The sequence below is a fragment of the Astyanax mexicanus genome, unplaced genomic scaffold (genome assembly GCF_023375975.1).
Source record: "Astyanax mexicanus isolate ESR-SI-001 unplaced genomic scaffold, AstMex3_surface scaffold_34, whole genome shotgun sequence".
Lineage (NCBI taxonomy): Eukaryota > Metazoa > Chordata > Actinopteri > Characiformes > Acestrorhamphidae > Astyanax > Astyanax mexicanus.
In genome coordinates, this window is record NW_026040044.1 from 304,152 (window position 1) to 331,188 (window position 27,037).

The 27,037-nt window shown below is 36.1% G+C and overlaps 3 protein-coding genes across 11 annotated transcripts in view; all 3 read right to left on the reverse strand.

The window, feature by feature from the left end:
• LOC111188166 (zinc finger protein 729) overlaps positions 1–27,037 on the reverse strand; it is a 102,147-nt gene that overhangs the window by 24,753 nt on the left and 50,357 nt on the right. Inside the window, exon 1 of one of the 9 annotated variants that reach the window (XM_049473198.1) lies at positions 12,335–12,353. The exons of 7 other annotated variants lie outside the window; for them this stretch is intronic. The gene's annotated coding sequence lies outside the window, so the exon portion shown is untranslated. Of the gene's footprint in view, positions 1–6,347; positions 6,396–12,334; positions 12,354–27,037 lie in introns of those variants that run through there. One more of the 9 variants, XM_049473194.1, reaches the window with a different exon arrangement.
• LOC125780485 (gastrula zinc finger protein XlCGF26.1-like) lies at positions 1,853–17,692 on the reverse strand. The gene is made up of 4 exons (XM_049473210.1): positions 17,570–17,692; positions 16,091–16,193; positions 13,650–14,700; positions 1,853–4,168 (listed from the first exon to the last, which is right to left on the reverse strand). Exons 3-4 carry the CDS (start codon positions 14,595–14,597, stop codon positions 3,125–3,127), a joined length of 1,992 nt encoding a protein of 663 aa, XP_049329167.1. The 5' UTR covers positions 14,598–14,700; positions 16,091–16,193; positions 17,570–17,692; the 3' UTR covers positions 1,853–3,124.
• On the reverse strand, positions 21,028–27,014 carry LOC125780499 (zinc finger protein 501-like). The gene is made up of 2 exons (XM_049473199.1): positions 26,863–27,014; positions 21,028–24,430 (listed from the first exon to the last, which is right to left on the reverse strand). The coding sequence occupies exon 2, from the start codon at positions 24,307–24,309 to the stop codon at positions 22,744–22,746; it is 1,566 nt and encodes a 521-aa protein (XP_049329156.1). The 5' UTR covers positions 24,310–24,430; positions 26,863–27,014; the 3' UTR covers positions 21,028–22,743.

Sequence of the window (27,037 nt, forward strand, 5' to 3'; positions counted from 1 at the left end):
CACAGTTGATAAAGCTCTCAGCTCTCAAGGGTTCTGTAGAATATGATGCGTAAAGAAGGTAAACAGGTCTGTATGCTGTCTGCGTCTGAACCAATCAGCTTTTAGTATGAGAATTAAATAATAAAATATCACCATAATTCATTCATAGAGTAAAATAAAAAGAAACCAGTACTCTCTCTTATTAGTATCTCGTTCCCAAGCCTTAGTTAACTTGTTCCCATGCATTACTATCTCGTTCCCACTGCTTAATTATCACGTTCCCACGCCTTAATTTTCTCGTTCCCACACCTTAATTATCTCATTCCCTTGCATTAGTATCTTATTCTCATAGCTTAGTTATCACGTTCCCACACATTTGTATCCCGTTCCCACACATTAGTATCTAATTCCCACACCTTAATTATCTCGTTCCCACGCATTAGTATATTGTTCCTACACCTTGATTATCTCATTCCCATGCATTAGTATCTTATTCCCAAACCTTATTTATCTCGTTCCCACACCTTTATGATCTTGTTCCCACGCCTTAATAATCTCGTTCCCACACTTTCTTTTTTTATTTTTTACATAATGTCACCTTAGGGGCTCCGCAGTGTCCAATTAGAACTCCACTTTCCATCTCTTCTAAAAATAAAAAGAAACCACTCTTCATTTTTTTACTAAAGATAATAATTGGATTAAAGAGGCTTTGATGTAACATTCAGTTTCTTCATTGGATTTAATTTACAAAAAAAAGCATGCTTTATTATTCTCTGACTACGACTTAACTATCTCATTCCCACGCATAAGGATTTCGTTCATGTGCCTTAATAAATCTTAATAATAAGTATTTTTTAACATGATGTTTTGCCTTGAATTTCTATGTCCTCTATTGATAATGTACATCATTTGTTTTAAGTCAATTTGGATAAAAGCGTCTGCTAAATTCAATCCATATTGAAGTTAATATGTTACAATGTATTCTGTACATTTAGTCTTTGATCTTTGGAGGCAGAAAACAATGTTTGCTTTTGTAAAAGTGACGCACCTAAGCAGCCAAAAGATAGGAAAGGATGCAAAATCAACAAATCTGGTTTTGTTTAATATTATATTAGTAAAGTACAGTATTTTGTCTAGATCCACAAATCTAACATTTTGAAAAAATACATTCTCTGTGCATGCCTAAAAGAGATAAAGAGATGGGCATTACAGAAAGTCTCTGGGACCTTGTTTTTTTTAGTGTTTTCTGAAGCTCCTCCCATTTCCAATCTAACATCCTATTAATATCCTGGAATTTCCTCCTATTAAAAGGAGAACTTCTGTGTTTTAAAACATGATAAAAGTTGTTATCTTAGTTGAGTATCTCTCCTCCGCTCTCCTGCAGTTTTCTGACCTCCAGTATTTTCTGCTCTTTACCCAAACAGGCTTTAGAATAGAATGAGTGATATGGGGCATATTTTACCCTGCAGATAAATCACTTTTTACACCGTTATTATTATCAGCTCAAAGTAGCTCCACACTTCACTGGTAGAATCCGGAGAGTCCTGATATTTAAAACAAGGCATTAATAACTTAAAAAGTAGGGGTGTGACGAGACACTAATATCACGAGACGAGACACGATATTGGGTTCACGAGAACGAGAAGAGATTTTAAAATAAAATTTTAAAGAAAACATTAAAAAAATGAAAAATAGCTTGAAAACTTGAGTTTTATTTGAAAAAAAACTATCGACTGGTTTCTCTCACACACTGATTCTATAAGAAATAGAAATAGAAATAAGAATGAAAAATAAAAATCAAACTTTTCTAGGTCTTATATAGTGTAAACAATAAGTGCAAACCACAACCAGTCATATTAAGACTATGCTTGAAGTGAAACAGAGACAGAACATGTTTTTAAATACAGTACAGAGCTAAGGGATTAGTACAGCTGTCTATGAAACAGTCACGTGTAGGATTTACTTACAGTATTTATATATGGTTTGTGTCTTGTTGGTCACTCTGTTACCGTTTATTGTTTCCACTGGAGCCAAAATGCAGCCAGACATACAACTTAAAAGTAGCAGAAGCATCTTCTATACAAATACCTGAATTTTCCTCTTCTGCTGAGAGCTGCTCTCACTGCTCAGCCACCACACTCGCTGCTATCACTACTGGGTTGCCAGATCCCTGTAAAAAGGTCCACACTAAACTGTTTTTTTCCCGTGAGACAGGTTTAAGCTTGACGAGAAATATCGTCACGTTTTAATCTCGCGAGATCTCGTCACACCCCTAATAAAAAGTGCACAGTAAACCACTGTTTACATCCCATAGCGTAGGTAAATCTCAGTGCACCAACATCTTAAGTTTAAGTTACAATAAGTCAACCGTCGAGGACAAGAAAAAAAGTTTATTGCAAAATTAATTGATTGGAAATGCATGAATTCCAACTGTTGCTGAAAATATATAAAATAACTGGTTACTGCTGATATTAGAATGCAAAGAACCAACAACAAATGGCATAAACATCGCTCAAAATATTTAACTATTCGTTCTCGTGCTCGATGGTTGATTTATTGTAACTTAAATTTACTGCGCCCGGAGATTTACCTACGCTATGGGATGTAAACTGTGTTTTTTAAATGTCAGTTGTGAAACTACTTTGAGCTGAATAACGGTGGAAAAAACAATGCATCACTCATTCTAAAGCCTGTTTGGGTAAAGAGCACAATATACTGGATGTCAGAAAGCTGCAGGAGAGCGGAGGAGAGCTAATCAACAAATTTAAGTACTTTTTATCACGTTTTAATAAATACACCCAAAGTCCATTTCACACCAGAGTTCTCCTTTAACTGGGTTATCTCTTCTTCTTGACTCTCCTGATAGGACTACGACTAGTTGAAAGTGTCCGAACTCCAACCCAAAGTTCTCCAGAGGTCTCCACTTTCTCATCTTTTATCTCTTCCTGTATTGAGATAAGCTGATTTCATGTTTGAACTAGACAAAAAACATTTAACACATTTCCACACAATATGTTCAATACTTTACATTATATTCACAATAATACACCATGGGATTTCCCCCCACTGTGCATTGGTGCAACGAGCTGTTTTGCATGATTAAGCTTTTATTTTCCTATTTAATGCTTTTTTTAATCCAACACTCTTAACATGAATCCAGTTTCTCTCCAGTGTGAATTTTCTGGTGTTTCCTGAAATCACCCTGTACTCTGAAACTCTTTCCACACTCTGAGCACTGATACGGTTTCTCTCCGGTATGAATTCGCTGATGTATCGTAAGAGTTCCCTTTTCTCTGAAGTTCTTCCCGCAGTCCGAGCACTGAAACGGCTTCTCTCCAGTATGAATTCTATGGTGTATCTTGAGGGTTCCCTTCTCTTTGAAGTTTTTCCCGCACTCTGTGCACTGAAACGGTTTCTCTCCGGTATGAATTCGCTTGTGCGTTTTGAGAGCACCACTCTCTTTAAAACTCTGCCCACATTCTGAGCACTGATGGAGCTTTTCTCCAGTATGAATTCTCTGATGCATCTTAAGGGCGATACTGTCTCTGAAGTTTTTCCCACACTCTGAGCACTGACATGGTCTTTCTCCAGTGTGAATTAGCTGGTGTCTTTTGAGGGCGTCGTTCTCTTTAAAATTCTGTCCGCACTCTGAGCAGCGATACGGTTTCTCTCCGGTATGAATTCGCTGGTGCTTTTGGTAGGTGCCAATCGCTCGAAAACTCATCCCACAGTCCGAGCAGTGATACGGTTTCTCTCCAGTATGAATTTGATGGTGTTTTTGAAGTTGAGCCTTGACTCTAAAACTCTGTCCACACTCCGGGCAGCGAAACGGTTTCTCTCCAGTGTGAATTCGCTGGTGCGTTTGGAGATTACTCTGTACTCCGAAACTCTTCCCGCATTCTAAGCAGGGATAGGGTTTCTCTCCAGTGTGAATTCGCTGGTGTGTTTTGAGAGTGCTACTCTCTCTAAAACTCTGTCCGCACTCTGAGCACTGATGCGGTTTCTCTCCAGTATGAATTAGCTGGTGTCTTTTGAGGGTACTGCCATCTCTAAAGCTTTGCCCACACTCTGCGCACTGAAACGGTTTCTCTCCGGTGTGAATTCGCTGGTGGGTTTGGAAGGTGCCAATGGCTCGAAAACTCATCCCACACTCTGGGCACTGATACGGTTTCTCTCCAGTATGAATTTGCTGATGTTTTCGAAGGTGAATCTTTAGTCTAAAACTCATCCCGCACTCTGAGCAGTAATGGGGTTTCTCTCCGGTATGAATTCGCTGATGTTTCTGGAGATAACTCGGAGCTGTAAAACTCTTCCCACAAACTGAGCAGGAGTTTTCTTGGGTTTGTCCTAGAGATTCATTCGTATGGAAAAGATCTGAAGATGTTTTTGAAGAACTGGATATGTTACACTCCAAGCTCTCACATTTAATCTCTCCTGATTCTGACATTGTGAACAGATCCTGTGATATTTCTTGGGTTTGTGGAGATTCAGAGATTCTGAGAGCAAATTGTGAACAGAAGATCAGGAGATCAGGGAATCAGTCCATCCTGGAGGAGAAAGAAAAAGAAAACGTAATTCTGTCAGATATCAAAGATATAAAGCAGAAACTCAAGATTCAGTTTGCTATCATTTCTATGTTACCTTGCTCTCTTTAGTTAGGCTGCAATTCCTCTTTATCTTCTAACTAATCATCTTTATTACTTTAATTTTACTAATATATCAGTACTCCTGAATCTTTTTTCCATAATCTTTAAGCAGTTTTGACCTGAGGAGGACGGGGTTTTTATCCTCTGTGATTTTATTCTCATCCAGAACGATCATGTAGGTGTTTTTCTCAGACGTCCTCTGAGAAAATTACAGGCTGAATTATCTACTGTTTTTCTCTGAACTCCGTGCTCCTCCAGTAATTTTAGTCCCGTCCGGACGCACATCTCTGAGTTTCGTCTCCTCGCCTTCAATAAAATAGATATTTGTCCACTGCTGCGCACCGTAATTACACTTTGGGCACGCCACGGTTTCCACAGAGATCCATGTTAAAAACACAACAGCGAGTGGAAATGGAGGAGCTACTGAACGCTGTGATGATGTCATGTGACCAAGAAAAAAGCCTAAAAACTCACTGACCCTTATGTTTTTACAATTGCGGTCCAAATGCAGGAGTTTTATCACTAAATAGTAGAAGTGAGAAATATTTTTCACAGACTTCCCCTGAGAAACTTTTGAGAGTGTGTTTCCTTGCTTTTTATGTTTTGTGTTTGAGTCTTTGTTCTGCTACCTGTTTTTATGTAAAAAAAAAAAACACTAAGTAATTTGAGTTTATTTGATTTTATAGTGTGCTGGTTGTGTTACAAACCACATAGAATTAAAAAAAATAGTACATTTTGAGGAGTGAAAAAAAAAGCCTTTCATCCTAAAGAACACTTACTGTTCAAACTGTTAAGCATGGTGGCGGTAGCATATACTCCACTAAAGTACAGAGTAACAGAACTGCAGTGTAAAACAAACTTAGCGTAATTAGTACCAAAATGAAAGCAATCACTAAAGTAAAAACAATAAAAGAGATTACATTGACGTAATGGATCTTATATATTTTTTCTGGTATGTTACAGTACTGATTACATTTTAAGGTGTATTATTAGGCCTGTCACCATAACAATATTTTGTGGATGATATATTGTCAAAGATATGACTGCGATAAACAATAATGTCATTTTTATACAATTAAATGTCACTGACATAATATATAAGCATAACGAAGCATTCATACCCTTTTTATTAATCATAGTTTGGTGGAAATATATAGTTTATTCTTCTCCTACTGCAGAATTCTACAGTTTGTTTATGGAATCACAGTTATTGAAGCACTGATTGGTCATTTAGCATGACTGAATAAATGCTGTTCACTGTTATATATGTAAACAACAAACACACAAATAAACACAATATAGACCAATATCACCATTATCACATATTACTGAGATATTAAACATTTATTAAACATTTCAGTACATGAAACACAGTACATCAACACCAGTAGGATGACATGTCTCTCCAAACCATCACTGGTTTTTGGGTTTTTATTGGCTGTAAACCATAATAATCAACAATAAAATGAATAAATGCATGAAATAAACCTTTCAATGATATTCTAATCTCCAACCAAACCAGATCATCAGTATCAGTATAAACACTGCAGCATTAATCTCCTCAGATCTGTCTGAATAAAGACTGATATCTGCTCATATATAATATATAATTATTCACATCTTACTGTTTATATTTACAGTGTTTCTCCTCCATCAGAGAGAGAGAGAGTGAGGAGTAAAGTGAGAGTAAACAGTGAGTAAAAGTGTAGTAGAGTTCTTTACCTGCAGCAGATCAGATCCTGTTTCTCTATAACGATACAGATGATCTTCTTCTCTGTTTTATTTATTATCTGTACAGAATTACAGCTGCAGAACTGCTGCCCCCACCTGGACTGGAGGAGTATTACTACAACTGTTCTCTGTGGCTGCGTCCAGTATCTTTACCTACTCCTCTTCTTACTTACCTTCTCCTCCTCATCATCACCTATTCCTCCTCTCCTCTTTACATAATCCTCCTTTCCTCCCTAGGTATTCCTTCCTCTTCTACTCCTCCTCCTCTTCTATTTCTCCTCTCATACTCCTTATTTCTTCCTTCTCTTCACCTACTCCTCCTTACCTAATGCACCTCCTCCTCTCATCCTTACGTAATCGTCCTTACCTACTCCTTCTCTTCCTTACCTACTACTCTCCTTCTACTTACTCATCCTCCTCCTTTCCTACTCCTCCTCATGTTCTAATCCTCCTCTCCTCCTGCTTTCCTACTCCTCCTTACCTAATTCTCCTCTCCTCCTGCTTTCCTACTCCTCCTCATGTCCTAATCCTCCTCTCCTCCTGCTTTCCTACTCCTCCTTACCTAATTCTCCTCTCCTCCTCTTCCTTTCCTACTCCTCCTCTTCCTTTCCTACTCCTCCCTCCTCCTGCTTTCCTACTCCTCCTCCTGTCCTAATCCTCCTCTCCTCCTCTTCCTTTCCTACTCCTCCTCTCCCTTTCCTACTCCTCCCTCCTCCTGCTTTCCTACTCCTGTCCTAATCCTCCTCTCCTCCTCTTCCTTTCCTACTCCTCCTTTCCTCCTGCTTTCCTACTCCTCCTTAGCTAATTCTCCTCTCCTCCTCTTCCTTTCCTACCCCTCCCTCCTCCTGCTTTCCTACTCCTCCTCCTGTCCTAATCCTCCTCTCCTCCTCTTCCTTTCCTACTCCTCCTTTCCTCCTGCTTTCCTACTCCTCCTGTACTAATCCTCCTCTTCCTTTTTCTACTCCTCCTCTCCTCCTGCTTTCCTACTCCTCCTGTCCTAATCCTCCTCTTCCTTTCCTACTCCTCCTTTCCTCCTGCTTTCCTACTCCTCCTTTCCTACTCCTCCTATTCCTTTTCTACTCCTACCTCCTCCTGCTTTCCTACTCCCTTGTCCAAATCCTTTCCTCCTCTTTCTTTCCTAATCCTCCTCTCCTCCTGCTTTCCTACTCCTCCTTACCTAATTCTCCTCTCCTCCTCTTCCTTTCCTACTCCTCCCTCCTCCTGCTTTCCTACTCCTCCTCCTGTCCTAATCCTCCTCTCCTCCTCTTCCTTTCCTACTCCTCCTTTCCTCCTGCTTTCCTACTCCTCCTGTCCTAATCCTCCTCTTCCTTTCCTACTCCTACCTCCTCCTGCTTTCCTACTCCCTTGTCCAAATCCTTTCCTCCTCTTTCTTTCCTAATCCTCCTCTCCTCTTCCTTTCCTACTCCTCCTGTCCTAATCCCCCTCTTCCTTTCCTACTCCTCTCCTTACCTTATTGTTCTCTCTAACTTATCATTTCCTCCTCCTCCTTCCCTTCCTTACCTACTCCTCCTTAGCTAATTCTCCTCTCCTCCTCTTCCTTTCCTACCCCTCCCTCCTCCTGCTTTCCTACTCCTCCTCCTGTCCTAATCCTCCTCTCCTCCTCTTCCTTTCCTACTCCTCCTTTCCTCCTGCTTTCCTACTCCTCCTGTACTAATCCTCCTCTTCCTTTTTCTACTCCTCCTCTCCTCCTGCTTTCCTACTCCTCCTGTCCTAATCCTCCTCTTCCTTTCCTACTCCTCCTTTCCTCCTGCTTTCCTACTCCTCCTTTCCTACTCCTCCTATTCCTTTTATACTCCTACCTCCTCCTGCTTTCCTACTCCCTTGTCCAAATCCTTTCCTCCTCTTTCTTTCCTAATCCTCCTCTCCTCCTGCTTTCCTACTCCTCCTTACCTAATTCTCCTCTCCTCCTCTTCCTTTCCTACTCCTCCCTCCTCCTGCTTTCCTACTCCTCCTCCTGTCCTAATCCTCCTCTCCTCCTCTTCCTTTCCTACTCCTCCTTTCCTCCTGCTTTCCTACTCCTCCTGTCCTAATCCTCCTCTTCCTTTCCTACTCCTACCTCCTCCTGCTTTCCTACTCCCTTGTCCAAATCCTTTCCTCCTCTTTCTTTCCTAATCCTCCTCTCCTCTTCCTTTCCTACTCCTCCTGTCCTAATCCCCCTCTTCCTTTCCTACTCCTCTCCTTACCTTATTGTTCTCTCTAACTTATCATTTCCTCCTCCTCCTTCCCTTCCTTACCTACTCCTCCTTAGCTAATCCATCTATTCTCTTTCCCTACTCCTACTCCCATTTTTACCTAATCCTCATCTCCTTTTTTCCTGTTCCTCCCAGCCTAATTCTACTCCTTCACTTCTCCTTATTTAATCCTCCTTTCATACTCCTCTCCACCTTTTCTACTCCTCCTTCTTCTTACTTACTCCTCCTCTTCCTTACCTACTCCTTTACTTCTACTTATTTAATCCTCCTCTCCTCCTTACCTACTCCTCTCCACCTTTTCTACTCCTCCTTCTCTTTACATACTCCTCCTCCTTACCTAATCCTCCTTTTCTCCTCCTTCTTTTCTACTCCTCCTCTCCTACTTCTCCAGCATTCTGTTTAAACAACAGTAATGTTAGTAGGAGCTGCAATACAAAATGAATTTAAAAATTGCTGAACAAAACTGATAAAATAATCTTTTGGCGGAGAAGCTTATAAGATAAGATATATCTTACGGTTTTCATACAGTGGACGTCTTTGATCTTGCTATTATTATTATTATTATTATTATTATTATTATTATTATTATTATTTTTATTATCCACCCTTCCAAAAAAGGTCTTATTTTCTTATTCTTCTTTTAAATAAAATAAAAATACTTGAACAAAACAAGTGGCCTATTTCAGTACGAAAAAATTACATATTTTTTTTTACAATTTTTTACAAAATTTTTTAAATTTTTTACCCAAATTTAAAAAATGGGGAATGTTTTGTTGACACTTGTGTATCTGACAGCTCCTCCTTCTTACATAATCCTCCTTTCCTATCCTGTAAGAAGGTAAAGGGGTGGAGGAGGGGAGGATGAGGAATGAAGAGAAGGAGCTGCAGTAATTGGGGAAATGGGACATCAGATCCCTTTTAATGGGATGTTGACTTCTGATAAACTGAGCCAATCACAACGCTTATTTTCAGCTCCTTTAAAACTGCCCAGCCAATCACAGCTGCTGCAAACAGTCAGTAAATATAAGTTCATCCTGTTAAATGTGGATGTTTACACTCTTCATTACAGAGAAAATACTACATTTCTGAAATTATGTGAAATATTTATATACAATCAAATAAAAGTGGAAGCCTTATTTTTTATATTTCTTACATTTTATTTCATTTTATTAATCTCTTTTTTTATTTGTTTATAATAAATAAATATATAAATAATAAATTATATATGTTGTACAGTCACGTAATTGTTTTTATAAAGTTGTATTATTTCTACACATACACAAGTCAAAAAATAAATATATATATTTTTTACAACAATACAATGAGACACATTTTCACATTAAATAAAACAAAATTGGAACTGGCTGAAAAAGTTGGACTAGACAGGGTTCCAGTCCACTGCAGGATTATTTTGTGTATAATTTCTTATTTCCATTCCAGCAGAACCTTCAGGCTTTTTAGCTATTTAAAAACAGCACACACATGACCATGCAAAAGATTAGAGAAAAACTGTGATTGGACCAGTCCACTTTCGTTCAACCACAGATACAGTTCATACTTCATTTGAAGTAATAAAACATACTATTCCTGCTTAAAATTATTATAAACATTTCCTAACCTTTAAAAACACTTTTAGTGTGGTAATTTCTGCCTCAGCAGCTTCCTCTCAGGTTCAGCTGTGCTATAGGCCAGGATGATGGGTCTGTGAACTTCTTGCTCTGACACTCACAATATGCAAATTAATCAATCAATCAATCAATCAATAATCCCGCCCCCCCCCCCCCTGCTGACATCCAACCATCTGCGTCTCATCGCTATCAGAGGTACACTGCTCAGTCCAATCAGCTTTCACCTCTACCCCGCCCCTAAACCCATACATCACACAGTGCCCCTCCCAAACTACTCTCATCTTCTCTTTTTTTTTTTTTTTTTAGCATTTTTCCAATTTGAGCTGAGGATTGAGTCATAAAATCAGGAGGTTTATTTACTCTTTAAACATCTGGCCAGGATTGATTATCAAAATGGAAACATATCAACTACGAAAATCAGCTGTTCTCCAACTAATGGTGCACCATATCGTGTCGTACACGATAAAATCACCAACATTTGTTAATATGGTGAACGATATTATTTCTTGAAATATGGTGCCAAATTACCCATTCTTAATTATCACATGAAGGTACTACTTTTTTACTGTTTTGATGTGTGGATGGAGGTTGTGAATTATGAAAATGATTGAGGTCATGTCCATTTCTTGAACGATTAGTCGATAATGTCATATTTTCGCAGGTTTTGACGCCCAGTGGCATTTGTGAGAGTACCTGTACCTCCTCTTACACACCGCGCACTGATGCGGTTTCTCAGTGTGAATGCGCTGGTGCGCTACGAAGTTACTCAGATGAGCGAAAGTCATCCCGCACTCCGAGCATCGATACGGTTTCTCCCCAGTGTGAACGGTCTGGTGAATTCGGAGTTGACTGTGTATTTTGAAACTTAATCCACAATCTGAGCACTGATGTGATTTCTCTCCGGTGTGAACGCTCTGGTGAATGGTGGTGGTATTTATATAGAGTAAAATCTGGATACTGATAGTAGGGGAGGTATTTCTTCCATTCTGGAGGAAACTACCTTTAAATTTAACACAATAAGGAAAAATATAATTTTTTAAGCACTCAAACTGAACAAGCTGTTTGTTATAATCAAAGAAGGCACTATACTAGATAACTATATAAAAATAATGTGTATTTGATAAAACATTTTAAATGAATAGCCTTAAATAAAACTAGGCCTATCTCAGAGAACACATATGTATGTACTTTTTAAAAATAAAAGACTGATAAAAAAATAATGAAATTAGAGATTTGCCTCTCTGGCAAGTGTAAAAAACACGTTAATCAAAACCATTTTTGTACAATTTTCATGGTGCGACAACCTGGTCTTGCTATACATTCTGCATTCTCTATACAGCTCTGGAAAAAATTAAAACACGTAAAAATTATGAGTTTCTTTGATATTACCATTAAACCAAACTGAACTGCTTGAATTTTTGCAGCATAAAGTTATCCAAAAGCAGTGTGTAAGACTGGTGGAGGAGGAGAACATGATGCCAAGATGCCTTAAAAAAAAACTGTTATTAAAAACCAGGATTATTCCACCAAATATTGATTATTTCTGAACTCTTAAAACTTTATGAATATGAACTTGTTGTTTTCTTTGCATTATTTGAGGTCTGAAAGTTCTGCATCTTTTTTTTTGTTATTTTAGTCATTTCTCATTTTCTGTAAATAAATGCTCTAAATGAGAATATTTTTATTTGTAATTTGGGAGAAATGTTGTCTGTAGTTTATAGAATAAAACAACAATGTTCATTTTACTCAAACATAAACCTATAAATAGCAAAATCAGAGAAACTGATTCAGAAACTGAAGTGAACTCTTAATTTTTTCCAGAGCTGTGTCTCATATTATTGGCTGCATTTTAGGGCTTTTTAAATATAGTATCCGTCTATAACATAGCAGTTGAGAATTGAAAGTTGTGTTCTGTGGCCAGTTAAAGTTGTCAATGCTTATCTATAATAATAATAATAATAATAATTCTGACTGGGCACTTGGTATATAAATGTCTTTTAGCAGCTTCTTCTTCCACTGTTGCAACAGGGATTTGTCCTCTACATTTTCAGAACACAGCATTCCTCCCCACATTTCAATAAATGTTAGGAGTAAAGTGAGAGTAAACAGTGAGTAAAAGTATAGTAAAGTTCTTTACCTGCAGCAGATCAGATCCTAGTTAGACGCTGCAGAATATTCTTCTCTGTTGTTTAAAGAGAACTACAGCTGTAGAATTACTGCCCCCATCTGGAGAGCAGGAGGACCTAAACTGGAAGAATATTACATATGATATTTGTGAAAGCAAAATAGCAATTGGCTGTCCTAAAAGTCGCTTGAAGACGGAATAACGTTGTGGGAGATAAAAAAGTGAGTAAAAAAACACCTAAGTATGTTAGAACTACAAACAAACTCTGAACAAATGAACAACTTCTGTTGTCTTTGAAATAGGAAGTCACTTCAAAACATCTTCATGATTTTAATGCTCTGTATTTATCATTTTGTTGCTCTGTTGTTAAATGGTAGCATAAGAGCACCAGTTAGCAGGAACTGCTATTCTAGTTTTTTTTTTGTTTTCTTTCTTTTTTTTTATTTTATTTTACTTTTTTAAGTGTTCTTTAGTTTCAAACCTATAATACACAAATTGTTCTGACCAAGACCAAAAATCATCCAAACTTTAATTATTGAATACAATCATTGAGGCACTCTAACCTACTGAAATCATTCTTCTTTACATAGAGATAAAGCTGTGTAAGATGTGCTAAAAAGGTGAATCAAGTTGAAGAAAATAAAATGGGGCCAAGGATTGACCCTTGTGGAACGCCACATGAAATATGTTCCCTCCAACAGATACACTTAAACTTCTATTCACTAAATTACATCAAATTATATTTAAACATTACCACATTATTTTAGTGAGTAGAGCGTTTAAAAAAATTTGGGCTGCTTAAATAAGTGAAATTTGTTTAGAATGATGTTAATTAACATTGCAACACTGAAGAAGCATAGACATATTATTTAAGTGAAATGTTTATTAAGATCAGATCTCCCAAAGATTAAAACACAAACAGTACGAACAATGATCCACAGGTATATACATCTGTAAATTAGTATACAAGAATGATATCTGAAGGAATTTCCTCTATAATCTAATATAATTTAACATAATTTAAGAATGGAAAATAATTTCTAAACAAACAAACTTTTTTTATATTGAGCTTATAACCAAAGTGCAAAAACACACACAAAAAAATAGCAATAGGCGATACACTGCACAATCATTAAACACACTTTATTAAACCCATATAGACCAACAACACTAATAATAATTAAATAATTAGTAATTTGCAATGACTTTTGTCTACTTTAAATATAATTAACAATGTTTAAGAATATAAAACACTTTCTGAACAAACAAACATTTTAATATTAAGCATTGATTTTGATTAATCATTCGATTTTGGGCCTGAGTGCACACGCTGGTGCTTTTTAAAGGCACTATAGTCTCTAAAATTCTTCCCGCACTCTAAGCACTGATACGGTTTCTCTCCAGTGTGAATGCGCCGGTGTGTCAGAAGTTGGCTGAGAGCTCTACAATTTAATCCACATTCTGAACACAGATACGGTTTCTCTCCAGTGTGAATGCGCTGGTGAGTTTTGAGGGTACTACTCTCTCTGAAACTCATGCCGCATTCTGAGCAGTAATACGGTTTCTCTCCAGTGTGAATGCGCCGGTGTTTTTTAAGGCCACCACCGTCTCTAAAGCTCTGTCCACACTCTGGGCACTGATACGGTTTCTCTCCAGTGTGAATGCGCTGGTGAGCTTTGAAGGCACTGCTATTTCTAAAACTCCTCCCACACTCGGAGCACTGAAACGGTTTCTCTCCAGTGTGAACACGCTGGTGTTTTTTGAGGTTACTAGTGATACTAAAGCTCATCCCGCACTCAGTGCAGTGATACGGTTTCTCTCCAGTGTGAATGCGCTGGTGTATTTTCAGGCCACTTCTCTTTCTGAAACTCATTCCACACTCTGAGCAGCGATGAGGTTTCTCTCCAGTGTGAATGCGCTGGTGTTTTTTGAGGTTGCTACTGTCACTAAAGCTCATTCCACACTCTAGGCACGGAAACGGTTTTATTTCTGCGTGAATTAGCTGGTGCTTTTTGAGGGTACTGAAGTCTTTAAAACTCTTCCCACATTCTGTACACAGTTGCTCCCCGCAAAGGATGCGCTGGTGTCTCTGGAAAACACCCGGTTGACTAAAACTCTTTCCACAATCTAAACACTGAAAACATCTTTCTTCTTCTGTGCTGTTTTGTGTTTGTGTGCAGGAAATAGTACTGTGTACAGCAGCAGACATATCTATCGTCTGAGTGAAGCTTGTAGAAACGTCATCCTCACATTTGATCTGGTCTAATGACAACATTGTGCTATCTTTCTTGAGGTGTCTGTTGAAGTAGATTGAGGTTGTAGAGAAAAAGGTCACTAGGTGCCGTAGTAGAGGATATGTAACAGGAGGTCATTACATTCTGGAGAAGAAAAAAAAAAATAAAATTCAATATTAAATGCATCAACAAGGCTACGTTCACATTCACAACACGCCACGTTGCTCAAATCTGATTTTTTTTTCTCAGATCAGATTTGTCTATCTTGTCGGTTCACATTCACTGTAAATGTAAGTGATCTGTATCTGTGTGTAATGTGAACACAGAATCTGTTCCTGAATCGTCTCACATGCTGCACATTGATACCTGTATAAACGCCTCCTTCTTCACCAACAACAAAACCCTCATATTAGAGAGAGGAGAGACTCGTAGCTTTATAAAGGGAAATGGATGAGTTAGCAGCTCATATGTGGAGCATCTTTTGCTGGAGTGGAGAGTAAACAGCTGCTCTGAAGTTCATGCTCAGCTCCAGGAGGTGAAAAAAGGACAGGTGGTTTGCTTTTGCTGTTTTTTTGCAGCTATAGCTGCACAGCTGCACCAAGAGATACAGTGTGGGTACGAGAGAGAAGCACATATCGCTAATGCTAATGCCTAAAAGCAAAATGATGCATGAATTCTGCTTAATTTGACGTTCCCATTCATGCCGCATGTCCGTAGATCGGATACATATCGGATTTAGGACCACATATGGAAGTGACTCAAATCTGATTTGACTAATTTGGCACGTTAACGCAGCCATTAAAAATCTGATCTGAGCCACATTAAGCAAAAAAATCTGATTCGAAATATTGTGCCATATCACCCACCCCTAATTATCACGTCAGGGTTTTACTTTTTTCAAAAGAAAAATTCACACTGTTCTCATTTTCCAATTTATATCTACTAGAGACAGATTATATCTGTTCAGTATCATTTATTTTACTTTAATCCTGGATATATGGAGATATTGGAGTGCATTATTATTAGTATCATGGCATTCTAGATCATTGACTTCTGTTACAAATCTGATCAAATTCTTGTATTTTTTAATATCTCAGTTAGGGGTGTGCCGTATCATATCGTATGCAATAATTAAAATTTAATTTTCATTTTGTTGCAGTTTGTAGTCTGTAATAATTGACTCTACAGAAAGTTGGCGATCTCTGGATCCACTGAACCAGTTGTCCTGTTATGTATTGTTCCACTTTGTGGCTAAATTACTGTCATTCCCTCTTTTCTAGTCCTGAACAAACTGGTCTTTGATGCAAAAAAACACATTTAGACTGTGCTGTGCTGGTCTCAATTTTAATTTAAATTTAAAATATATACATGAGATGAACCAAAAGGTACTGCAGCACTAAATGCAACATGCAAGTATGTTTTCTGGAGAAAACCTAGAGACATCAATCGGTTTGCACTTGGTTTTCTCACAAAAAAGTACATTTTATCACCATTTTCACCTAAAAAAAAGACATGAAATAGAGGCTAGTGATACCTGAAAAAGCCCCCCTTCACACCAGACATACTACTTCCATGCAGGGCCGGTGACTTCAGCGTTCTTGGGGACAAACAGGAGGATCTCAAGGCTTTGCCAAAACCTGTGGGAAGACCAAATAAAAATAATGATTGATGACAGCTTGGAGAATTTTACTGCACTGAACTATTCATTCATTGCTATAAGGATCGATTGTGTAATGTAAACCAGACTAAAACCAGATAGGCCTAGATTTCTAACGGGTTCTGATTGAAAATCAACACTTATGTTAATAAAAAAAACATATATAAAAAATATCTCCTGTTAATTTAGCTTTTTTTGTTTGTTTTTTTTGTGTATATTCTCTCCTTACTATACATTATCAAGAACAGACTAATAGTACTAAATCAAGGTATACATAGTTTTACTTTTTTATGACAAGGATACTTTACAACTTGATAATTATCAACAATTATTGAAATCATATCCAAATTTTTAAAAATCGATCAGATTTCCTAATATTTAAAAAATAATGCACGCTGTGAAAGTAAGGGTTGGCTAATGTCACCCACATGTTGATGATAAAATTTCCTTCCAATTTTTAAATCAATCAATCAACCTTTATTTTGCCTGTGAGGTACATTGAGGGCCACCCTTATTAAATAAATTTAATCGTTTTAAAAACAAAACTTGAGGTTAATTGATAAGAAATTAAGATAAAAAAGACAGTAAAAATTTATATTAACTAACATACACAGTACAACAAAAATCTATAACAATAAATACAAATAAAAAAGCAACAAATTAAAATACAAATTAAAAATACAAAACTATTAAAAAATAATATAATGAAAAAAATATAATATTAAGTAAATCAGGTACAGGCTGTCTGAATGTTTTTAGAGACTAGAGCCCTATCCAGACGTGATTCGTTTCTCAGAGGGTTCTGGGGTAATTTTCTCTTTTATGGGGACGTTTAATAAAATAGCTATTTGTCCACTGCCGCGCACCTTAATTACACTTTGGGTGGACGTTTCCACAGAGATCCACGTAAACACAACAGGGGAAAACTCACTGGTGCTCCTGCTTTTGTAGTGAATTTCAGCTTTCTGGTGCTGATCCAATTTAAATGATATAATCAATGTTTTTACTTACAGTCTTACAGTCTTACAGTCTACTTCCTACATTTTTGCATTTTCTCAGCTTTAACACTACCACTTCAAAAAATCATCCACACCTAAACTTACCCAGAGACATTATCACCAAAAATTAGCTAGCACATTTAGATCACTGCCATATAAAAACCTTGTATCTACAAAACTGCAGCTTACATTTTTTGTATGTATAGGAGCACAATGTACAGAATAATCACCATATTTAATTGATGTCACGTTTAAAAACAGGCATGGCAGCAACAATATTTAACATGTTATATCTCAAAAATAGAGCATTTCTTCACTGATTGCTGCAAGAATAAAGAAATAAAAATGGGTTCTATACCTTCAGCAGATCAGCTCCTGTTGTTGAATAAGACACTGCGGACTGGGATCTTCTTCTTCACTCTTCTCCACAGCTGTAGAACCAGCACCTCCACCTGGACTGGAGGAGGACTCACACCTGGATCCACCTGAACAAAGGAGTTTGTTTACACTCTACTCAAAAATACACCTGTTTCTCTTAAAATTGATCAGCTACACCTGAATTATTATCTCAATACAGTAAAAGCTAAATGACAAGGTGGATGTTTTTTAGTAAAAACTGGCATTTAATGACTAAAACTGATGATTATTTTAAAAGCTTAAACTTTCCCTCAGCAAGTTATGCAATTATGGAGACATAATTGATGAAAAATATTAAGTAAAATTAGTATTATTAATTGCTAAATATGCAGCAAGTGTTTTCAACATTTTGGTTATGATACCACAGATATAAAAAGTATAAAATATAAAGTATATATATTATTAAAGGTGACAGGAGGGAATTCTTGGACACGTTTTAATTGCTGGCCTTTTTTTAAACAAACTAAATGAATAATTAAAATACCAAAATCAAAAATGTATTATATATATATATATATATATATATATATATATATATATATATATATATATATATATATATATATATATATATATATACACACACATTTTTAATTCTTGACCTGTAGAGGTAAAAAAAAAACCTACATCGAAAAATATATATAGATTATATATAGTATAGAAAAAATAGAAATACAAAAATTACTTTATAAAAGTGAAGGGTAACATTCTCTGATATGTGTAATATATATTTGTTCAGAGTTAAATACATATACTGTTATACAGGGTTCTTATAAAATTTAAAAAACTATGCTGTGGATGCAAAAGCATATTAGATTTTACAAAAACAATATTCATTTTTTTGCATGTACATTATTTGATTACTCTGTTCATTTATTAATTCATAAAGGTTCACATTATTAACAATGCTAATATTAGTTAAATGTGGGGTGGGAATATTTAATAAACAAAAACTGTAGGGTCTAGGGTTAGCATTATGTAAATGTTAAATGTGTCATGAGTGTGAATGAATTCAATCACAGTGTTTTAACAGTTAAATGTATTATACTGTATTTTTGATTAGCAAGGGAGTTTACCCATTATTTTGGGAGGAGCTGACAATTTGGTTGTGGGAAGACAACCTTATACAGTTAGAGTTTCTGATAAAATAATAATAAAATCATATCTGAACTAACAGCAGAGGAAGAAATATGTATATTTTAAATGTTAAATCTATCTAAAAATTAAAACATTTTGGTTAGGGGATGACTAGCTAACTAGCTTTGTACATAACTTAGCTAACTTCTTCATTTATTAGTTATTCAAGGATTGAAGGAGATTTTTTTTGTCATTCCTATCACATGTGGTACACGTGGTTACACCCAAAGTGTAAATAAATAAATATAAAGATGAAATAAAATAAATAGATTTGAAAATAAATACACAAAATATAAATGGTAGTATAAAGTAGCAGCAACATGAAGGTTTACATTATTAATATAGCTAATATTAGTTAAATTTGGGGTGTAAATATTAAATAAACATTGGCTGTGTTAAGTGGGATAAATATTGTGAATATAAATTAAATGTGGCACGAGTAAGAATGTTGTAAATCCACTGTAAAAAATGTATTTTTAATAAATTTAATTTATTCTTGAGCCAGATTTTTTTAATTTAAGGCAGTTTAACAAGAGCTGAACATTTGATTTTCAAAAAACAAACTTATTTAGTGTTTTTTGATAAAATAAAAAATAAACAAAATACAGACTGATAGCTAGCTAGCTGTGAGCTTCTTAGTTACCTTACCTAGTTACCTTAGCAGAGAAGTGTGAACTTGTCCAGAATATTACATTTTTAATGTAGTTATTTATTGTTTTGATAAATAAAAATCATAATTTGATGATATATGAGGCGGTGGTTATTTATCTGTTTGTGTAAATAGGATATGTGGCTAGTTAGCTAAGTATGCTAAGCCCTAAAGCAATTTCCCCTAATTTTACCTCAGAGCAGAAAAGGCGCCAAACCCGAGCCGCGCGCGCCGCTCGTCCTCGCGCCCGCGGCTCTGTGGCTTTTTCTCCTGTAGTTAGCCAGCTAGCTAACCCCGCTCCCTCACACAGTTATTCAGCCGAATCGGGACGAATTATCAGATTTTGGGTTAAATCTGCAGGGTTTCGTGTCTGAAAAAGCTTCAATAAATGATTAATTTAGTTACTAGAGCTGCGGAGACCAGGGTGAGTTCAGATTTTCTTCAGGATTATATGAAACTTTTCCGTTCCACCTTAAATAGTGCCGCGGCGCGCCTGCGCTGGCCTCAAGCTAATACATCTCACTAATTACTGTAACTGCAGCATTTAAGGTGGAACGGATAAATACAATTAAAAACCATTCCTGACAGAAAACAAATTAACTTTCTTACCTTAAATAGGAGTAGAAATTTTTTATTTGTCTTTTGGTTCTAGCTAACTCTATCTAGAACTGTCCGTTGATTTAAACACTTTCAGAGCTCAGTATTTTTACATAAACACATAAAACATATTACAAATTAATATAAAGATACATATAAAATATAAATGTTTGTGTTTAATATATGTCCATCAACACAGATCAATTACATGATTCATTAAATAAAAAACAGTAAAGGAAAATACATGCAGCTCTGGAAAAAAAATGAAGAGATCACTTCAGTTTCTGAATCAGTTTCTCTGATTTTGCTATTTATAGGTTTATGTTTGAGTAAAATGAACATTGTTGTTTTATTCTATAAACTACAGACAACATTTCTCCCACATTACAAATAAAAATATTCTCATTTAGAGCATTTATTTACAGAAAATGAGAAATGACTGAAATAACAAAAAAGATGCAGAGCTTTCAGACCTCAAATAATACAAAGAAAACAAGTTCATATTCATAAAGTTTTAATAGTTCAGAAATAATCAATATTTGGTATACCTTTATACCAATCCTGGTGCAAAAATCAGGCATATATATATATCATATAGAGATTGAAGAGGTTGAAATTTCTACTCGTTATTAATTATTTGTTTTATACTTATTTTAATAATACAAATCAGAACATCTTTTCTTGTACAGTTTGTTGTCTTATATTTTAGTGTTCTGCCTTATCCTGAATTATGTTTTAGTGATGAAAAATGAAGATTAAATAAATAAATAAAATAGAATATGTATTATTTGCCTTTTTATCTCCATAACAGTTAAATTATTAGAAATCATTTACCTATAAATAGCAAAATAAAAAAAAACTGATTTAGCAACTGCAGTGGTTTCTCATTTCTTTCAGAGCTGTATAATGCATGGTAAAAGTTGTACAATACTGTGACACTAATTAAGCATGTCTTAGAATATAAAAAATGTGGTTCATAGCTTTAATGTTTTTATCTGTATGTAAGATCTCACCAGTTTTTTTTTTTTGCACAGGTAATTTAATATGGCAGAATAAATATTAAACAACATATAGAATTGGGGCTGAAGTACCAGGGAAGTGTGATGGGAAAGGACAGGTTTGAAAGTGGTAAGTAGAAATATTTATGCATTCTACCAGTAGTTTTTCAGACAGTAATTAAAACCTTAAATAGAAATGCATGGATAAATCAAAAAAGGCAACAACAAAACAAATGTCAACTGATAGTCAATGAAGGAAGTGTTTCTGCATTAAATGTGTATCTATGTATTGCATTTAGGGCTGCAACAATTAGTCAATATAATCACAGATGTCGATTATTTAAATTTGCTGACAAATATTATTGTCGACTAATTGTCAACTAGTCTGTCTCTCCAAAAGTTCCCAAACACAACATATTATATATTTACTTAATAAGAATCAGTACTTTCCACGTTTAAACAACATCTAGACATTTAAATGTCTTTTAAATCTCATGTTCAGCTGTTTTTAGACCTATCGTTTTAGAATTGTAGGACATGGCACAAATAACCATTGACCAATCGACTAATCAAAAAAATAATTATCAGATTAGTCGACTACCAAAATACTCATTAGTTGCAGCCCTAATTGCATTATTTTATTTCTCAATTATTACATTTTGCATAACTGGACATAAATAAGACACCTTCAGACAAACTAAAGAAACAAAAACACATTATTTGCCCAAGTTCACACATTTGCTTCAGCATGCTGTTGAGGAACAGGGTTGAGGAACCCTTCGCCCACACAGTTTCTGTTGTAGTGGATCGAATTCACAACCTAGGCACACTTCCAACCCAGACACTCAAAACCAATATAAAAATTCTGTCTCATATTAATGTCAAGGTTTAATATCCTCAGATGATTGTGTTGAGGTTTATTTTTTCTCTTTTAGACTGGAGGTACTTTTTTACATTTTTGACTATGTTTCTTGCTGTTTGTCACAAGGTCTGTTATTGAAGGTCTGTAGGTCCTTAAAGACGGTTGTGAAACCTTGTGGCCCTGTACTCTATTTATCCAGATTACTCGTCCACGTGTTTAAGCTCCACCAAAAGACAGAAGTCCACAACAAACTATCTTAAAAGAACATTTAAACTGCATATTATATATTATATACTAATATATTTACATACTCATACTTTGTAATATACATAGCCTTTTATACATTTCTGGTTCAACATAATACAAGATTAACCGTAGTTTAAAGTCCACTCGCACTTTCTTTACGCCTTCGTCCATGCCTGATCTCTTGCCAAAGAGTGAAGGGCGTCTCTGACATTTTTCCAGTCAAATCAAGCAAAACAAAAGCCTTACAGTAGGTGTTTGTTCTGTAATTCCAAATTCTGACATTTTCAGCTGTATGTTTGGTGTCTGGCTGAGTTTAACTCAACTCAATGCAACTCATACCCCAGGACCCCCTAAGAAATTCTGTTTGGATAGGACTCAGTTTTTAACTTGTGATTATCGATGGTTTCTGTAATTTCCGTCGCGATAAACGTTAAAATAAATTAAATATGTGATTGTCATTTTTAATTAACTTTTACAGTTTTAGAAGCTTAAATAATGTGAAATTTTCAAGGAGGTCCTTTCAGGTGGTGCTTAGCCTTTAAACGAAAAGGATATGTTAGCGCTAAAGTAGATAGATAGATACTTTATTGAGTGCAAGTGGACATGTACCGTAACACGTAATGTATTTATATTTCTTCAGATTTTAATGTTGGTAATTCCTCCCACACTCTAAGCGGTGAAACAGATTCGGTCTTGATTGAATGTGCTGGTGAATTTGGAGGTGACTCTGTAATCTGAAACTCATCCCACACTTTTGAGCACTGATCCGGTTTCTCCTCAGTGTGAACGCTCAGGTGTTTTTTGAGGGAACTGCTCTTTCTAAAATTCACCCCACACTCGGGACAGTAATACGGTTTCTCTCCTGTGTGAATTCGCTTATGCGTTTTGAGAGTATTGATCTTTCTAAAACTCTGTCCACACTCTGAGCACTGATACGGTTTCTCCCCAGTGTGAACACGCTGGTGTTTTTTCAGAGTACTAATCTTTCTAAAGCTCGTGCCACATTCTGAGCACTGGTACGGTTTCTCGCCTGTGTGAATCCTCAGGTGTTTTTTGAGGGCACTGTTCTTTCTAAAACTCATGCCGCACTCCAAGCAGTAATACGGTTTCTCTCCGATGTGAACACACTGGTGTTTTTTTAGGGTACCTCTCTTTCTAAAACCTGTTCCACACTCTGAGCAACGATGCAGTTTCTCTCCAGTGTGAATGCGCTGGTGTGCTTGGAGAGTACTATGCTGATTAAAGCTTGTTCCACACTCTAAGCATTGATATGGTTTTTCTCCTGTGTGAATATGGTGGTGTCTCTGGAGATCGCCATGTTGATTAAAACTCTTCCCGCATTCAGAGCACTGATACGGTTTCTCTCCAGTGTGAATGCGCTGGTGCTTTTTGAGAGAACTCCGCTGATTAAAGCTCTTTGCACACTCTAAACAGTGATACGGTTTCTCTCCTGTGTGAATGCGCTGGTGTCTTCGAAGGTCGCTCTGTTGGTGGAAACCCTTCCCGCAATCTGAACACAGATATGGTTTCTCTCCAGTGTGAACGCTTTGGTTAGTTTGGACATCGTTCTGTCCGCTCTTCGAGGAGGGATACGTTTTCTCTCCTCTGTGAATGCGCTGATGTGTTTGAAGGGAACTCAGTTGGTTAAAACTCTTTCCACAATCTGAACAGTAATACGGTTTCTCTCCAGTGTGAATGCGTTGATGTCTGTTGAGGGTGCCACTTTCTCTGAAACTCTTTCCACACTCTGAGCAGCGAAACGGTTTCTCTCCGGTGTGAATGCGCTGGTGTTTTTGGAGATTACTCTGGCGATTAAAACTCTTTCCGCATTCCGGGCAGTAATGTGGTTTCTCTCCGGTGTGAATGCGCTGGTGTTTTTTAAGGTTACCACTGTCTCTAAAAGTCATTTCACACTGCGAGCAGTGATATGGTCTCTCTCCAGTGTGAATGAGCTGGTGTGTTTTGAGGGCACCACTTTTTCTAAAACTCATCCCACAATCGGAGCACTGATACGGTTTCTCTCCAGTGTGAACGCGCTGGTGTATTTGAAGAGCACTAGGTTTCAAGAAACTCTTCCCACAGTCTGCGCAGTGATGGGAATTCCCTTTTCCTGCGTTGATTTTGGGTTGTTCTGGTGGAGTATAAATTATGGAAACTACATTCTCACATTTTATTTCATCTGATGACAACATTGTGAGATCTGTTTTTTTGGGGATTTATTGAAGTGCTTGTAAAAGTCAATTTTAGGATCCTTAAGATAAAACGGCCACTAAGAGTAGCAGAAAACTTGCAAGAAGAAGTAGTCATCCCATGCTGAAGAAGAAAGAAAAAAAACAATTTAAAAATTACCAACTTGGCAACATACTGAAAATGATCAAATACATTTATAGGGTTCCTGTGGGTCCTGAAAAAGTCTTAAATTAAAATCTGGGTTATTAGGGTCTAAAATTGTCTTAAATTTGCTGTAGGTATTACATTTTCAGGTTGCGTTTAAATGCTGGTGGGAAAGCACATTGGCCTATCATTAACATTTAATCTAGGTAGAGAACAAAGATTAATGAAGAGCTAGCTAATATTAGCGGTGAGTTAGCTACATACTAACTTTAGCAGTAAGCTAACTAATATACCGATTTTAGCTAACTAAAGGAAGCTAGCTAGCATTACCAGGGATAGAAATAAGGTTAGCGGAGAGCTAGCTAACATTAGCGGCAAGTTAGTTAACATACTAACGTTAGCAAAGAACTAAAGATATTATGGCTACATTTTTGAGGTCTTAAAAAGGTCTTTAAAAGCTTTTAAAATGGTGCAAGAACCCTGTTTTACAGAAAATTGTTTTTCTAATTACTAAAAGAGCATATTAAAGAAATGTCTTCAACTTAAAACAATGACAATTTCATAGAGAAATATCACATATATACACAGTGTTCACAGCAGCATCAGTCACATGCAGAAGCTTTGATTTATTGACAGACAACTTGCTATAAAGTTCCCTTAGATTTCACTGTGTATTTATTCTGTCAGTTGAGTTGAGGAGAGTATTGTTCATGAAAATGACAAACTATGAACCTAAAATACTGTTGAATTTCTTTCAAAAACAAAAATCTGATATAAATTCTGTAAAATTACAAAAATCCAAAACTGGTACAGGACAGTCCCAATCATACTTTATTAATGCCACAAAATATATGAGATTGGGAAAATTTGAGCATTTAGCCCTGGAAGCGAGTCTAGATTTAGCTTAGGTTAGATAAATATACAAAGATTTAAAAAATGCATTCATTTAGCAGCTATGAATATTCAAATGTGTAAGAAAATATGGTGTAAAGAAGAAGAAGCAGAGTCTATGTTAGTATTTAAGTAATAGGTAAACATCTAAGCATCAATGAACAGATTTTAGTATTCAGTTATTAAACATTTAGTTGCAAATGTTAACTCACAAACCTTTACGCTAACTTTATTCTCGGTTAAAATGTATGGAAGCCCATTCCCGCCACCTAAAAAATAAAAATACTCCAGCAATTTTTTTTATTATTATTAAGTAAATTGCTATCTCAATATTTTGAGATACTAAGTCAATATTTTGAGATACTATCTCAATATTTTGAGATACTAAGTCAATATTTTGAGATACTAAGTCAATATTTTGAGATACTATCTCAATATTTTGAGATACTAAGTCAATATTTTGAGATACTAAGTCAATATTTTGAGATACTAAGTCAATATTTTGAGATACTAAGTCAATATTTTGAGATACTAAGTCAATATTTTGAGATACCTTAAATGCTGGCTGAATATACATGCGGCCACCTGTAGATAATGACCTGGGAATTAGGCCAAAAGTGAGAGCAATAACGTTTTAATTCATATTTAATTTTATTTACATTATATTTCACTCAGAGTTAAACTCTGTCCCTCGCATTGTGTTCTCCCCTTTATTCAGAGCGTTTTCACAGCACTTTGCTTACATGCTGTTTTTTACTGTTAAAATGCGACATCTACAGGCGGCCGCATGAATGTTCAGCCAGCATTTAAGGTGGAACGGAAATCTGAATAAGACACTGGCGAATAAGAAGCTAACTTCAGCCTCGTCCAAGATCCGGAGGCTTATTTTGATATTGTGTGATTCCTCTAAAAGTTCCAATATTTCATGATTTGTGAATCCACGTCTGAAGTAGTCCTCAATGATGGTATCCATTTTGCATCTTTGTCTCACCTGCTTCTGTCTCTGTACAGCCTACTAGTATCTCAAAATATTGAGATAGTATCTCAAAATATTGACTTAGTATCTCAAAATATTGACTTAGTATCTCAAAATATTGAGATAGTATCTCAAAATATTGAGATAGTATCTCAAAATATTGACTTAGTATCTCAAAATATTGACTTAGTATCTCAAAATATTGACTTAGTATCTCAAAATATTGAGATAGCAGTTTACTTAATAATAATAAAAAAACATTTTGCTGGATTATTTATTTTTTTTAGGTGGCGGGAATGGGCTTCCATAAAAATGAATGTTACAATACATTATTAATTTAATAAACTATACTGACTTTAATATTACTGTAGCTGGAGTTGTGCAGAAGCATCACACTAGTGTTTATCTGTTTTTAAATTTCAGATAAAACAAAATTGCATCGCTACCACCAAACCTATATTAAATATACAGCATTTCTTCTCCATTAGAGAGAGAGAGAGGAGTAAAGTGAGAGTAAACAGTGAGTAAAAGTGTAGTACAGTACCTTTTGCAGCTCCTGTTTCTCTATAAAACACTGCGGACTCAGATCTTCTTCTTCTACACTTTATTATATTTGGAGAACCAGCACCTCCACCTGGACTGGAGTAGTATGTACAATGGAACCACGTGATCACTGCACTGCACATGGCTAGAAGTTGATTTGTCTGTTGTGTTACCGT